General features: G+C 43.2%; 1 protein-coding gene across 1 annotated transcript in view; it reads right to left on the reverse strand.

The window, feature by feature from the left end:
* Positions 1 to 735: 735 nt before the first annotated feature.
* Positions 736 to 15,385, reverse strand: part of LOC148027516 (uncharacterized) — a 27,867-nt gene continuing 13,217 nt past the window's right edge. Inside the window, exons 2-5 of the mRNA XM_087689248.1 lie at positions 1,636 to 1,868; positions 1,317 to 1,404; positions 1,168 to 1,234; positions 736 to 1,093 (exon numbers count right to left, since the gene is read on the reverse strand). Of these exons, the coding sequence (XP_087545374.1) occupies positions 1,031 to 1,093; positions 1,168 to 1,234; positions 1,317 to 1,404; positions 1,636 to 1,843 (426 nt within the window). The 5' untranslated portion in view covers positions 1,844 to 1,868 and the 3' untranslated portion in view covers positions 736 to 1,030. The remainder of the gene's footprint in view (positions 1,094 to 1,167; positions 1,235 to 1,316; positions 1,405 to 1,635; positions 1,869 to 15,385) is intronic.

Consider the following 15,385-nt stretch of genomic DNA (forward strand, 5'->3'; position numbering starts at 1 on the left):
AGCATAGCCTGCCTCTTGTTCCAAGAAGGAAGTACAAGAAGGTTGTGCAACAAAGGTATCCTAAAAACAAGGATTTCAAGAAGAGGACAAGTTTCAGTTTGAGTGACAATCATAATGGGGCAGGTTAGATTAGGCTTGAAAAGAAAAGGAAATCATGGGACCAAAGCTGTGAGGATAATGGATTGAACCTACAGGGAGTCTAGATCTGTAAAGCACAATTGCAAATTGTGGAATATTACATGCACAAAGCTCATTGGCATCACACTTGGAGTATTCAATATGCTTTCTTGCAAAGAGAATAATAGCTCATCTAAAAGCTTCACAAACATTGAATATTTATTTGCAATTACTATTCATACCTCACAGCAACTTGGTTTATCATCACATTATCAGAATCAGCTAATCCTGACAGGGCAAACCCTTCTGTTTTTCTTTGTTAAGCCTACATCAAGTTTGCTTCATGATTCAAGCTTCTACTACATACACATTCATGTATGACCATCCAACCATCCAATAACCTTGCTTGTAATACATGAGCCAATTCTGCGAAAGGAATAAACAAAAAGATTAACAACGTTGACCTAGAGGCCATGCTCATCTTGGTTTACACTAACAGGCAGTAGATATGGAGCAAAATTCTAATGTTATCACAGCATTAGAGAAGAAAAGGTGTTAAGGCACTGCAAGCTCTAGCATAGATCCTGAGCACTCCAACATTACCTTGCATTGACAGGTACACACTGATGCTCACATTGAAAAGGGAAATGTGCATGTTTCGCACTAGTGCATTCTAAATGCTTTCAAAAATGACTTCTATTAGTATTTTGCATGCCTTTTCAACATTTGAAAATTGTATATGTTGCAACAATTTATGATGCCACTCAGTTACGAGCAGTATACCAACTATTCAGCATTGTACATGTTTATACAGTTTCTCACAGCCTTGCAATGATGCAGCTGAAGGGCATCCCAGAAAGCATATCCAATCACATGGTCCATCCCAACCTCCTGCCCAAGCTAACAATCTTCCCTAGAAAACATTGTTGTAGAGACCTTCCTGTTCCCAAACATTTACAAGGAACTCGACCATTTCCTGCAAGACCCCAAAGCTTTTATTTGACATGTATTGCTACGTCACACTCATGCTATGACAGCAATAAAACTAACCGGTAAGGGGATAGGTTGAGGAAACCGCCGACTTGTTGCTAGTAGCTCATTGTATGTAGTCTCTGGGCTGTATGTAAGCTGTGCCCAGTTTAAAAAAATTTACAACAAGATGAGAAACTAATATACGGAAAGTAAGAAGTTTAGCATACTTGAGCACAGGCTCATGGTTTTTTTGTTGCTGAGATTCAGTTTTATCACCAACCCACTCTCTCCTCTGTTCTTGCCAAAGTAGCAAGGCTGCATGGCAACAAAAGCGTTTCAAGACTCATGCAATCGACCCCCTGCATGGAACAAAGAGGGAATTTGTAGTTTGACACGTAGTCCAGCTAATCATTTGTTATACTTGGGAGGAAATGTATCGCTCTATATAATACACATTCATCTAGAGCACTACAGACACGAGAATGCAAAAGTTAACAACCAGCACAATGGTATTGCTTCAAGAGTGAGGATATCAATTGTACTCACCATGGTTGACAAATGATGTACTTCTGCTGGAAAGTCTGCTTTCAACATCCTGATCACTGCTCCTTGAAGCATTTGGTTGAGATGATCTCAAACTTGTTGCAGTGTTTTCCAGCTCTCCAGAGGCGGTGTGCCGCCAGTCCACATGAGGACTGCTGCGACCACCATGTGTTTGCTTTGCACTATGCCTTTTAGGCATTTTTTCTACCATAGCATCCAATGACCACTTTCTACAGCTGCCAACACAACTAGAGAACTTAAACCCAAGTTCATCCTTTGCATAGAATGGGGAAGTGAAGCGTGGAGAAAAGACAGCATCACCAAAAAGCAAGACAAACAACTATGATAAAACTAAAGAGTACAGAACAATGTTTAAGTAAACACACTCCATGTATCTAAAAAGATAGAATGGTTTAATACAATCAAGAAAGGACATAGAGCAGTGCCACTTGCACCCTGAAAGTGGCCTTTTACAAATTCTGAACAAATATTTTCATAGGATATTGTAACATAGAACATCTACAGAACAGTCTGTTCTGTCCGACGTTGCATGTACATCTACATCCAATTACTTTTAGTTCAAACTTACCTTCAATGACATATTGAAGAAGCTACGCCTTGGCAACAGCACTACATTCAGATCATGATGTCATACAGCTGAGATGAGCTGAAATCTTTGAAAGAATCAAGCACAATCTCTCTCAAGTCTTCCAAGTGATTTACCCATAGTTTCCTGCATTGAGGGACATTGATCATTGCATTTGCAGGCCACCTCATTGGGTACACATTTATGCCCTTTGATTAATGGTTTGGGCACCCTAGCTAGCCTAAACTCACTAAGGACAGGTAGGACACTTGACACTCACGAACCTAGTATGATTAGGGTTAGTGTTTCTTATAGCAGTTAAGACTTTTAGGGTTAGGGTTTTCTATAAACAGTCCTTTTGTGCATTTTAACACAAACTTATAAGACTTTTAGGGTTAAGGTTTTCTATAAACAATCCTTTTGTGCATTTTAGCACATTAAGTGTGGCCATTATTCAATGTGGTCGATTGATCATTGTACTTTTATTCAATCATTCAAAAGATTCATTTCCATATATGATCGAGTATCATTGTGCTTCAACTCTCTCTCTCTCTCTCTCTCTCTCTCTCTCTCTCTCTCTCACCCGAGTACGTCAAATGGATGATAGTAGGCTCCCCAAATGGGCATGGGATGCTAGCACACGTCTACAAAAAACGTGGAAAAGTAAAGTGCTTTCAACAGGATGGGTGTTGGATATGCGAAAATGGTTTAAAGGGTGGGGAATGGATAGATATCTAGATATGGCATCCGAAGATATATGCATGGACACATTTCAATCAGACCTCTTACTAGCGTATCAAGCAAAACATCAAAGCAAGGGAGCAAATAGCAAACTTGCTTATTACAATATGCATATCTATCCTTCATGTTGGAAATCCTACATGCAGGCAGAGGCACACACGCAACCATACATAGCTAACCCGCTCTCAGTGGTATTTAGACAGAGTATTGCACGGCTTCGAACTCAATCACACACTTAATTGATTGAGACGGGTGCATGGAGTGGACATGCAAGAGAAACGAGGTTATGCAATCTATGTGGACTACAGAGTGTAGAATCAAAGGAGCACATGATTATGACATGCCCAGCATATGCACACATACTACTCCCATTTCAGAGAGGGATCCTCCTACTCTTGAAGTTCCTCACCCACCTCTCAAAAGATGACGTACCAGCAAGACAATAGGTTTGCAAGGAGGAACACGGAGTAAACTCGGCAAACATGGAGAAGAGAAGAGAAGAGAGAAGAAACTCTGATGAATGGAATGAAGTTTTGAATCATGGAGTGAATGTGATACAAGGAAACAAGGGTGCCATAGCACAAGGAAGATGATAAAGACAGCCACGAACCATGAACCACAATGTCCTCCTAAAGGGGTGTGAGGGTAGTGGAGAGGCTGGAGAGAAGAGGTGACGGACTGAATGAATCAGCCATGAGGAATGAATGAGAGAGTGGCCTATAAATAGACACAGTCAGCCTAGGATGGCGCCTCTTTTTGGAGCTGCAAACCCTAAACGCAAACCGTAAACGTAAAAACGCAAACTGCGGGTGAAGGGTAAAGGGTTTCTCAACACCCCCTCTCAGGCCCCAAAAGGGAAACGAGAGAAGAGTAAGGTGGAGATACAATGCTACATGCCGAAGAATGCTCATGCAGCAAGTGCCACTTGGATAGTGTCCCTCGTGGGGAAATTGTTCACTTGTCCAAGCGCCCTAATACAAAGATGATGAAAACATGCAATGCATAGAAGGAATGTCGAACTTTGTGTGGTACCGAGAACCATAAGGATATGCCCATACTCGATCTCGGGAGAGGTGGTTCCATGCTGACCAAGGGACGAAGAAGATCCACCCTATAATCTGAGAATATCACCTGAAAGGAGACCTTTGAAGATAGTTAGGAGATTGGATGAAATATAGAACCTGAAACTCAACCTCATGAGAGAAGCCACTAGCTCCATGACTCCATGCTGGAAGGAATACAAAGGCCTAGCCACCAAGTCACTGCTGTCAGACCCAAGGGCTCCGATCTAAGTAGATCCTGGAAATGAGTAGAGGAAATGATTGCTCAAAGGATAGCCACCCCTTGAAAGTGAAAGGTGGTGGTGTATGAAGAACTTCATGGCACATAGGGTCCCTCTCTGAAACGGAAGGAGTAAAAGTAGGAGCCCCCTCTCAAGCCGAAGAAGAATTGGAAGCCCCCTCTGAGGGTGAATTAAGAAAATCCCCCTCTGAATCCCAATCTAAGAGGGAAAGGGAATCCAACTACTCATGGCTCATCGACTGCGAAGCATCTGATGACGAAAAAAGTGCCGCCAGTCATGCCGAAGAAGGTATATGAGGCTTGGAAGAAGAAGTCGGAAAGCACCCAGAAGTGGCCTCTCGAACCTAAGTGGAAGAGGGTGGAGAAGATGGAGGATTAGGATGAGTCACAAGGGTGGTGAACAGTCGCAGGCTCTCAAGAGAGTGGACTATGGAGGAGATGTGGGCCATGGAAGCCACTGTACCCGAAAGTAGGTGGGAAAACCTCCGCGCAGTGGGGTGGTCTCCAGGAGGGCTTATCGCCTCGTAAGGTCTTAGAGCCTGTGTGTGCTCGAAAGGACTTAGTGCACGTCGAGTGCGGCTTATTGCCTTGAGCATGATACTCTAATAGCTGATGTAGAACAATCTCTGTGACCTAGAAAGGAGAGGTGGCACAAGGAGTGCCTGGAGGAAGACACATATACTCTAGAGGGGTGAGGAGCAAAGGTTGATGTCGACAATCTTCGATGGGATGACCGTTCGTGTCGCAGTAGGAGCACCCAATAGAAGGGCAATCTATTGATGGAGACGCCATGGTACCGGTGTGGTAAACTGGATAAGGGAGGGTGGGAGGGAGAAAAAGGATATCTCTCAATGTACAGCAGTAAAACGCAACAGTAGAATGCAGCAGTAGAACGCCACAGTAGAACACGGTAGTTAGCTGAAAAAAGAGAAGTGGATCCCGAATCCATCGCTAATCTTTGCCTTCACTGGAGTGGAGGAACTTTGGTGCTGTTTGAGCAGATCCAGCTCTAATACCATGTTAAAAGATGACGTATCAGCGAGACAGTAGGTTTGCAAGGAGGAACATGGAGTGAACTCAACAAACATGGAGAAGAGAAGAGAAAAGAAAAGAAACTCTGACGAATGGAATGATGAAGTTCTGAATCATGGAGTGAATGTGATAAAAGGGAACAAGGGTGCCGTAGCACAAGGAAGATGATGAAGACAACCACGAACCATGAACCGCAATATCCTCTTGAAGGGGTATGAGGGTAGTAGAGAGGCTAGAGAGAAGAGGTGGCGGACTCAATGAATCAGCCGTGATTAATGAATGAGAGAGTGGCCAATAAATAGGCATAGTCAGTCTAGGATAGCGCCCCTTTTTGGGGCTGCAAACCCTAAACGCAAAAACACAAACTGCAGGTGAAAGGTGAAGGGTTTCTCAACACCATCATCATTTACTTTTGAGGAGTGGCTTTCTTTCGAGCAGTCCTTTCCTCTACTTCTACTCAATCTCTAAAGAATCTATCTTTGATCAAGGCCCTCATATTTTCAATTGTGACTCTATGACTAGACCCTCGTATTCCTTCCATCATGGTGTTTCAGCTTCTACTACTCATCTGGTCTCCTAACTATTTTCAAGGATCTCCTTTCAAGTGGCATTCTTGAATTACAAGGTGGATCTTCTTCTCTTCACCTCACTCCTCTTTTGTGCTCCTTTTTGGAGCCTAAGAGGGGGTATTGAGAAACCACATCATTCTATATAGTTTCCCTTTTTCATTTCCATTTTTGGTTTTCGTTTTCAGTCTCAAAAAGACTTTCTAAGGCCTTCCAACAGAGTCGAAGCGCCACTTGAAAGACTTCAATGGGCAAGACTCGAGATTGTTTGTGCTTATATATTCGGCACCACCCATTCATTCTACACTACTGATTCTTTTAGTCAATCACTCCCACGTCACTCTCTAACACACATTCTACTGCCACGTTTTGCTACATCGTTCTACTGTCGTATTCTACTACAACGTTCTACTACTGTGTTTTGCATCCTGACTGCTCCCCTTCCATCAAGTATCACCAATCTTCCTCCCTATCTTGCAGATTTAGAGACTTTTTTTTTACAGCAGTCTCCTTGCTCCAAGCTACACCTCATCGTCCCTGCATTCGCAAACTCAAAGCCTTCTTCGACAACCTCCTTGCTCCAAGGCATCTTTCGTGCGACGGCACCCTTGTATCAGATTCACTTCATTATTTCATTCGTCATCTTGTTTATCTGAGTTTCTGTTCTCTTCTCAGTGTTTGCCGTATACAATCTGTATTTCTCCCTACAAACCCTACTCTCTCTGGTTGCTCAATCATTTCTTGACATATGTGACCCAAGCACACAAGCCAATAAATAGGCTAAAAGAAATGAAATGCCACATCCACAATGTGAGAATGAATCAAAGTATGATCCCTAAGATACTAAGTATCACACCCATTGATAGGTGTTCACACGAGGAAAAAACTCTTCTCCAACTAGAAGGTGAAAAGTGTCTATGAGATAAGAAAGCATTCACACCAAAACTTAGGAGAAACACAATAAGTGTAACAAACCCCCCTCGAGTGAATGACGTGAATGTATGCAAAGATTACGTAGATCAATCCCAAATGGTATCAAGCTAAGAGCCTTACAAAAGGCTTTAAACTTCTCTCTAGAGAGACCTTTGTGAATAGATGTGCGAAGTTGCCTTGTATTGAAACATAAACCAAGTCAATCTCCCCTATGTGGAGCCTCTCTCTAATATAATGATAACACATCTGCCTCAATGTACTTAATGTAAGCATGAAAAATTGGATTCCTCACAATTGCCATGGCACTCCGACTATTAGTGTAGATAGGAGTAGGTGACATCTGTCCCACACTAAGATCAACCAAAAGGCATCTGAGCCATACACATTCCAATGTAGCTATAAATGCTGCCCAACAGAATGGACATAAACCATCAAATACATTAAACTAGTGGAACTTTAGCTCTGTAAGACACCTGTAATTTGTAAACATACTAAATCTACTATGCTTTGATATTGGAGAGCCTAAAAAAATGTATAATTAGCTACACCTACAAAAAAACAATATTAGATGTCTCACCTATGTTGTAATCACATGAATAGTGCAAAAAATTTGTGTTTCCTACAGTAGACATCAGGTTGAAATCTATATTTTTAGCAACAAGCTAAAATCTACACTTTCCAACAGCAATAGTGTGTCTCCTCTAGTTGAAGGCTTTGCATCCTCACTAGGGTGATGATACCATGTGAGAGTGCCCAATAGAAGAGAAATAGGAACACAAAAAGGAAAGACGAGAGAATGAAGTGATAAATACCCGCCAAGAATAGGACTTGTTAGGGGTGACTTTCAATACAATCATAGACCAAAGTGATGTGTTGTGCCTCTTAACCTATATTTTGTTAGTCTATCATCTCTTGTTGTGAGCTTCTTCTCCAAGGTGATATTGTGGGCAAAGATCTTCTAATGGTAGAGAGAAGAAAGCTTTGTTCACACTTCCACTACCATCTACAACCTATATACATGAGCAACTATAGGATCCTATGGACTCATAAAGAGGAAGGACCAAGCTCAAGAGTTGAGCCAATCCATAGGGCTTCACAGTCCATAGTCGATCCTGTGAGAGTGCGCTGCGGAAGAGGGAATACGAACACGGAGGGAGAGAGAGAGAGAAAGCAGAAAATAAGGAAGAGAAATCTGCACTGACTGAAATGAATGCTGAATACAAACGGGAAGGCGGAAGGAGACTGATCAGTCCTTGCACGCAGCCCACAGCGTCAGTGAGGGCACCAGATCAGGCTGATGATGATGGCAGCACCACCACGGGGGAGAAGGAGTGTCGGAATCTGCAAGAAGACAAGTGACCAGGTGGGGAGGGGGGCTGCCAATAAATAGGCAAAAGGACAAACCCTAACCCTAAAATGGGAGCAAACCCTAAAATGGGCGCAAACCCTAAAAATGCCCTAAAATGGGCGCCCCATATCAGTGACCAAAAAGTGGCCGGGCAGCCAGTGGCTGCCCACTGAAAGAGGCCAAAAAGAAATACACATCCTAAGACAGCCCGTCGACAGTGATTAGCCTCCCCCATCATAACACATGACAGACATGTCAAAGCTCCTAATGTCCTTGTCTGACTCAGACTGAGGCTCACAGGCAGGAGATGACAAGGCATGACAAACATGACTGCTAACACCCCCTCTCAAATCCTGGATGTGGCTGAAGGCCGAAGAGGAAATAGATCCTGGGGTGGCAAGAGGAATACCAATGTCGATGAAGTTCGTCGATGTAGACTGCCGCTGAAGGAGCTCCTCACGATCCTGGGAATCCCCCTCTAAAACACTAGGGGCCAGGGAATCCACAGCCGCATCACCGAGATCGTCCCCCTCTGAAAGGGACGGGGGGTACAAGGGAACCACCGGAGAAGGTGGGGGATGGGAAGGAACCTATGGAATAGAAGGTGCACAAGCGGGAACGGGTGTAGCAATAGACTGCCGCGGAGGACCCTGCATTAAAGAAGGGGAATGGAGCCTGTAAAGCCCGCTCTCCTGCCAACCTGTAGATAAGACAGCTCCTGTAAAAGAATCCTCAATAACAACGGCATGCTCGGTGAAGATCACTTGTGTGCCAAGCCTCGTAAGGCCATAAACTGAGAGGAGGGGAAGGCTCAAATCCGGAACATGTAGGGCCTGGGAAAAGGAGCTCGAAGGTCGGTCGGTAAACAAAGGCAATGTCCCAACACCACTAATATGCACCAATAAAATGTCACCAACAGTGGACTAAACCCTCTGATGGACGGAGATCCTATAACAAATCACCTCGGGGAGTCATATGACTCGAAGCACCACTGTCCACTAACTAAGGCTGCGCAAAAGACACTGCAGCCACGGAAGAAGGATCCTCCTCCAAAGCATGGATATGAAGGAACACTGACTCATGGGTAACAGCTGGTGTAGAGGTAGAAGAAGGCTCCGATGTAGATCCACCCTTCGCTCCCGGACGAAGGTGAGGGTACTTCTTCCAGCATTTCTCCTCGGGATGTGTCCCTTTCCCACAGTGTGGGCACTTCGGGCTCTCTGAATCTGAGTCAGAGCCTGAAGAACTGTCCTTCTTCGTAGCCTTTGACTTCGTCTTCTTCTTCTTCTGTCCTCCCGAACCTGCAACAAAGGCTCTAGTGGAGTCGGATCCACTAGCACTGACCTCTCTGAGTCGCTCGTCATGCTCCAAGACAAGCGGGGATAGCTCCTCCCATAGAAGCTTCTCACGGGTCCTCGATGTAAGAAGGCTAGTGTAGAAGACATCAAATCGAGGCGATGGCAGCTGAGTCAAGAGAATCATAGCCATGTCTTCAAAAGATATCGTTCGACCGAGAGATGCAAGCTCATCCCTCATATCCTATAATCTGTTGATGTGGTCCTTCAGGGAAGGACTATCATCAATAGCGAGCATCTGCAACTTCTTTTCGAGAGATATCCGGTGGGCAAACGTCTTCTGATGGTAGAGAGACGCGAGCTTTCTCCACACGTCTGCTGCAGTCTTCAACCTGTGAACATGAACAATGCAATCACCACAGAAAAACAGCCTCCTGCCTCAAAACGCCAGTAAGGAAGATATCGCCCAGCTGTTGGGAAGGCCGCCTGGCTGAAAACGCAAGCAGGAAGAGGTTGTTGATGACGTGGCAGCCACTGGAGAAGGCACCAACAGCAAACGCAAATATTTGGGACCTCCTGGAAGGGCCGCCTTGGCTGTTGGGGATGACGTCAGCAGCAAACACAAAGATGTGACACCAAAACAGGCCGCCTTGATCAAGAAGATGGTGCAGAAGGTGACGCCTCAGCTGTTGGAGACGTCTTGACCAGCAATCGCAAAGTTGTGGGTGTTCTTCCGCGTAAATCTCAGCTCCGTGTGCTCTCCTTTGGCTCTGATACCATGTGAGAGTGCGTGCGGAAGAGGGAATACGAACACGGAGGGAGAGAGAGAGAGAGAAAGCAGAAAATAAGGAAGAGAGATCTGCACTGACTGAAATGAATGCTGAATACAAACGGGAAGGCAGAAGGAGACTGATCAGTCCCTGCACGCAGCCCACAGCGTCAGTGAGGGCACCAGATCAGGCTGATGATGATGGCAGCACCACCACGGGGGAGAAGGAGTGTCGGAATCTGCAAGAAGACAAGTGACCAAGTGGGGAGGGGGGCTGCCAATAAATAGGCAAAAGGACAAACCCTAACCCTAACCCTAAAATGGGCGTAAACCCTAAAATGGGCGCAAACCCTAAAAATGCCCTAAAATGGGCGCCCCATATCAGTGACCAAAAAGTGGCCGGGCAGCCAGTGGCTGCCCACTAAAAGAGGCCAAAAAGAAATACACATCCTAAGACAGCCAGTCGAGAGTGACTAGCCTCCCCCATCATAACACATGACAGACATGTCAGAGCTCCTAATGTCCTCGTCTGACTCAGACTGAGGCTCACAGGCAGGAGATGACAAGGCATGACAAACATGACTGCTAACAGATCCAATTGTGGGATCCTCCATGGGACAAGAAATGGGGGTAGTAACAATGCCTCAAAGATCAAATGTGTCAAGTATCCACTCCACTTTGTAGGAACAAAGGGAGTAGTTGGACCCATCTAAACAATCTTCTTTTGAAAGGGAAGGGAGAATCGACACTTGTATAGCATATGCCACCATAGGCATACAATGGCCAAAAGGACAAAGTCCCTATGTGGGACATGAAGGGAGGATGGAGAAAAGGGTTGCTCCAATCTTCAAGACCTATCAGAAGATTGTGCCTATTTGGAATGGGATCTTTGCATCAATCACATCAAACACCTATCTAAAGTAGTATTGGATAGACTTCTTGCTTGAGTCATCAAACATATTGAACAATGGAACTCCACCTCTAGAAGAGGTCTACAAAACACACTAAATCAACTATGTTTTGTTATTGAAGAGCTCAAGCAAAGGGTAGAATCAGCTATACTTGCAAAAAAACAATGACAGATGTCTTGCCTATGTCGTAATCACCCAAGTAGTGTAGAAAATTTGTGGTTTTTGCAATACATGACAACTTAAAGTCTATGTTTTAGCATTCAACTTCACAGCTAGATGTGGTCACTGTAGACTACTTCTTGCTAAGCCAAGAAATGCATAAATCACCAAGCATGAAACAATTGCCACTAGTGGATACCCTTGCTTCAAAACAACCAGCCCAATCACTGTCTATAAATACAAGCAAGCAAATAGTAGTGCCTTTAGGATAGAAAAGGCCCAATGTTTGAGTGCCTTTGAGATAACAAAAGACATGTTTAGCTGCTTGCCAATGTGTAGTACCACAACTGTGCATAAAGCATGCCAACTGAGAGACCCCAAACAAAATATCCAGCTGTGCATTACACAAGTACAATAAACAGCCAACAGCCTGCTCAATAAAGCAAAGCATCAAAAGGTTCCCCTACAACCTCAACTGTAAACATATGGCCTGTCTCAACGGGAGAAAAAATAGTCTTGCAGTCTTGCATCTAAAAACGCTCTAGAAGCTGCCTAATGTACTTAGACTGTTGTGAAGTAATGTCCCCCTCAATTGTTGTAACATATATGTCAAGACAGTAGTGCAAGTGCCCAAGACCTGTCACATCAAAAGCATGCTGCAATTCAGCTTTCAAAGCTGAAATCTGCATCTCATGAGGTCCAATCAAGAGCATATCATCCACATAAAGAATGAGAATCAAGAGGCTATCCCCATCTTTGCGGACATAAATAGTGTTCTCAAAGTGTGAATTACCGAAGCCAAGAGCAATCAAGTATATATGTATCTTCTCATACCATACCCTAGGTGCTTGCTTTAAACCATAGAGAGCCTTATGCAAACGGCACACTTTACTTTCTGACCCTTTCTGAACAAAGCCACGAGGTTGCATGACATAAACCTCCTCATGAGGATTACCATTCAAAAAAGCAATTTTCACATACAACTGATGCACATGCCAATCATAATGAGCAGCCAAAGCAATGACACTGCGAATGGTGGTCATATGTGAAGTGAATGCAAACATCTTATCATAGTCAATTCCATGATGTTGAGCAAACCCTTTGGCAACAAGACGTGCCTTGTAGCGATCGATGCTACCATCAAATCTGCATTTTAATTTGTAAACCCACTTAGCGCCTATAGCATGCTTGCCAACAAGCAAGTCACATAACTCCCATGTGCCATTTTTATCAATAGAGTTTAACTTTGATTGTATAGCTACCATCCAATATCCATTTTGTAAAGCACCATGTAGAGAAACAAGTTCTTCAATGCACACAATAGCTACAAGTACCTGCACAACCAAATTACCCTATGCATGGCGAGTTGTTGCTCTAGTTCTACTAGGAAGAGGAATGGCATGTTTGCTATTCCATAATGTATCTAACACCCATCCAGGGATTGTTTTAGCTTCCTGAATAGCAGCCCTCTCATTGGCCACTTCATAATCAGCAATGCCTTCATCAATGGGCTGAAAATCAAGCTATTGTTCAACACATGTTTGCTGCTGATTTTGTTGCTGTAAACCCTCAATAAGTTGCTGAAATTGACCAAAATCAAGTTCACTTTGCTGAAATAAAGGCAATAAACTGTCAAACATGTCTATATGCCCAACATTGGGCTGATTTTTGCAGTCCATGAAGGGCTGACCAACATGTTCAGCGAATAACAAATCTCTACTAACATAAATCTTGTTGGTGGGTACAAGCAGTAGCCTTTACTTTCTGCACTATAACCAATAAAGATGCATTTGACAGCCTTGTCTTCCAATTTATGTCTTTGTGGTTGTGGCACTAAAGCATATGCCAAACAACCAAAAACACAGATATGTGACTATTTTCCAGCCATTCCAAGCCGCATAAGGCGTACATTCAACCAATGCTTTAGTTGGGCTGCGATTCAGCACATACATTGCACACATGATAGCATCAAGCCAAAACTTTGGGGCAACTTATTGTGTCACATACAAAGTGCCATTTCCATCAAAGTGCGATTTTTCCTTTTAGACACACTGTTTTGTTGAGGTGTGTAAGGTGTAGTACACTCATGGATAATGCCCCTTTCAGCCAAGGAGCTGAATTCCTGTGACATATATTTCCCCCCTTGATTGGTACGTAGTGTAAGCAGCTTGCATCCACTACCATTTTCAGCCAAGGCCAAAATGCTTTAAGTGTTGGGTGTAAAGTCCCTTCATCTCCGTGTATAAAGTTATACGAGTGTGAACACACCCTTATTGTACCCTAACATATAAATAGTTGTTGGGTGTGAAGTCCCTTTGTCTCTGTGTATAAAGTTATACGTGTGTGAACACACCCTTATTCTACCCTAACATATAAATACATTCTTTATTCTTTGTGTACCATCACAATCTAGTACACCTATCTCTTCGTTCACTCTCTTCCACACTCAACACTACTGCTCATACTTCTGACTTGCACTTCTATTGCACACACTCCACTTCAAACTAGTATGCGAGCTATGTCTAAGGTGTGCACACTTCCTGAGGTCCGTGCGGGCCAGATTCAGCTCACACGCTCAAAGAGAACAACAGGCCATCTTTTGCAAGCAGGTGACAGCAAGCAGCAATCAACGGGCCATAGGCGACATTTCCAGGTCAGTGTAGACCAAGCGATACATCACGACAACTAGTGGGAGTCAGTTTACAACTCACGACAGTCACACTGTCGCTGCAAGCCACATCAACGAGTCATAGGCAGCGCATGCCAAATTCATCCTTTTTTTTATAAATTGGCAAGCAAGCCCCCTACTCACTGACAGGGTTTCACGCATGTAAGCAAAGTTCACACATTTGTGGTCGAAAATTTTGGGCTTTTCCCAAATTTGGTGCTCATGATTAACAATGACATTTGAGCTGGAAAATGCAAAAAATGTTCACATTGGCTTTGAAACTTATGGGCCTTTCCATATATCAGTGAAATTTTACTCAACTTAGCCGAATTTACTAACATTGGTGTACATTTGCACTCAAGAAATTTAGGGCTTTTGCAAAATTTTGTGAAATTTTGCTAAATTTGCCTGTTCTATGCTCTCGAAAACATATATTAATGCAATCAAAGCAAATTGATCAGTGAAATCTTGGGGCTTTTGCTGAAATTTGTGAATTTTGGTAAAATGAATGTGTGAAATGCACTTTGGGGACATTGCTGAAGCAATCTTGATATTGTAAGCAATGTGATTCGAGTTTATTATCTCCCACTTGTGAGATTTTGGAGAAATTGCAAAGAATTTGGGTAGTTTTTTTGCGTATCAAAAGTGCTTTTGGGCACGTATGTATGCAATATACATGTCAAGCAGCTCCTATTGAGTTGATGTATTGCTGAATATTCATGGTGCAACAATTTTAGTGATCATTTGCAGATTTGGGGTTGTTGCAGATGAATTTTTTTTTATATTGCTGAAGTGGGAGTCACTTTATAGTGATGAATGCATGGAATATATTCTGAAATTTCAGTTATATTGAAGAAAGTCATCCTTTCTACTGTTGTACATGTATTTGGACCAAATCTTGCTCTTATTTCCTGAAATTTTCGGCTGAAATTGGCTGAATATTCAGCTTGCTATTTGCTGCCATAAAATACAGAATTGGTACTTGGCACTTCGCTGAAAAATGGCCACTAGTGCTTCTAGCAATAATGACACTAAATCCCTCCTTGACATCAAGAGGTTTGATGGCAGTAGCTTTGATCTGTGGAAGGACAAGATGCAAAGTATTTTGTTCCTCAAGGTCTGTGATTCTCTTGGAAACTAAGCCTGCAGCCATGATAAATGAGGATTGGACTAGACTCAACAAGAAGGCCATTGCAAACATTAAAATGGTTGTATCTAATGATGTACTTACAAACATTAAGCATCTTGATACAGCTTATGCTATATGGACAAAGTTAATGGATACTTATGAGAATACAACTCTAGTAAATCAAGTATATCTCATGCATAAGCTTGTGAACATGGAGTTGGATGAGTCTAAGCCAACATCTGAGCATTTGACTGCTTTCGCAGGGATTTTGAGTCAATTGCGAGCCTCTAGTTTGCAGCCCTTCAATGATAAAC

Source organism: Lygodium microphyllum, chromosome 12, assembly GCF_053477565.2.
Source record: "Lygodium microphyllum isolate KBCC chromosome 12, Lygodium_microphyllum_v1.1.10, whole genome shotgun sequence".
Lineage (NCBI taxonomy): Eukaryota > Viridiplantae > Streptophyta > Polypodiopsida > Schizaeales > Lygodiaceae > Lygodium > Lygodium microphyllum.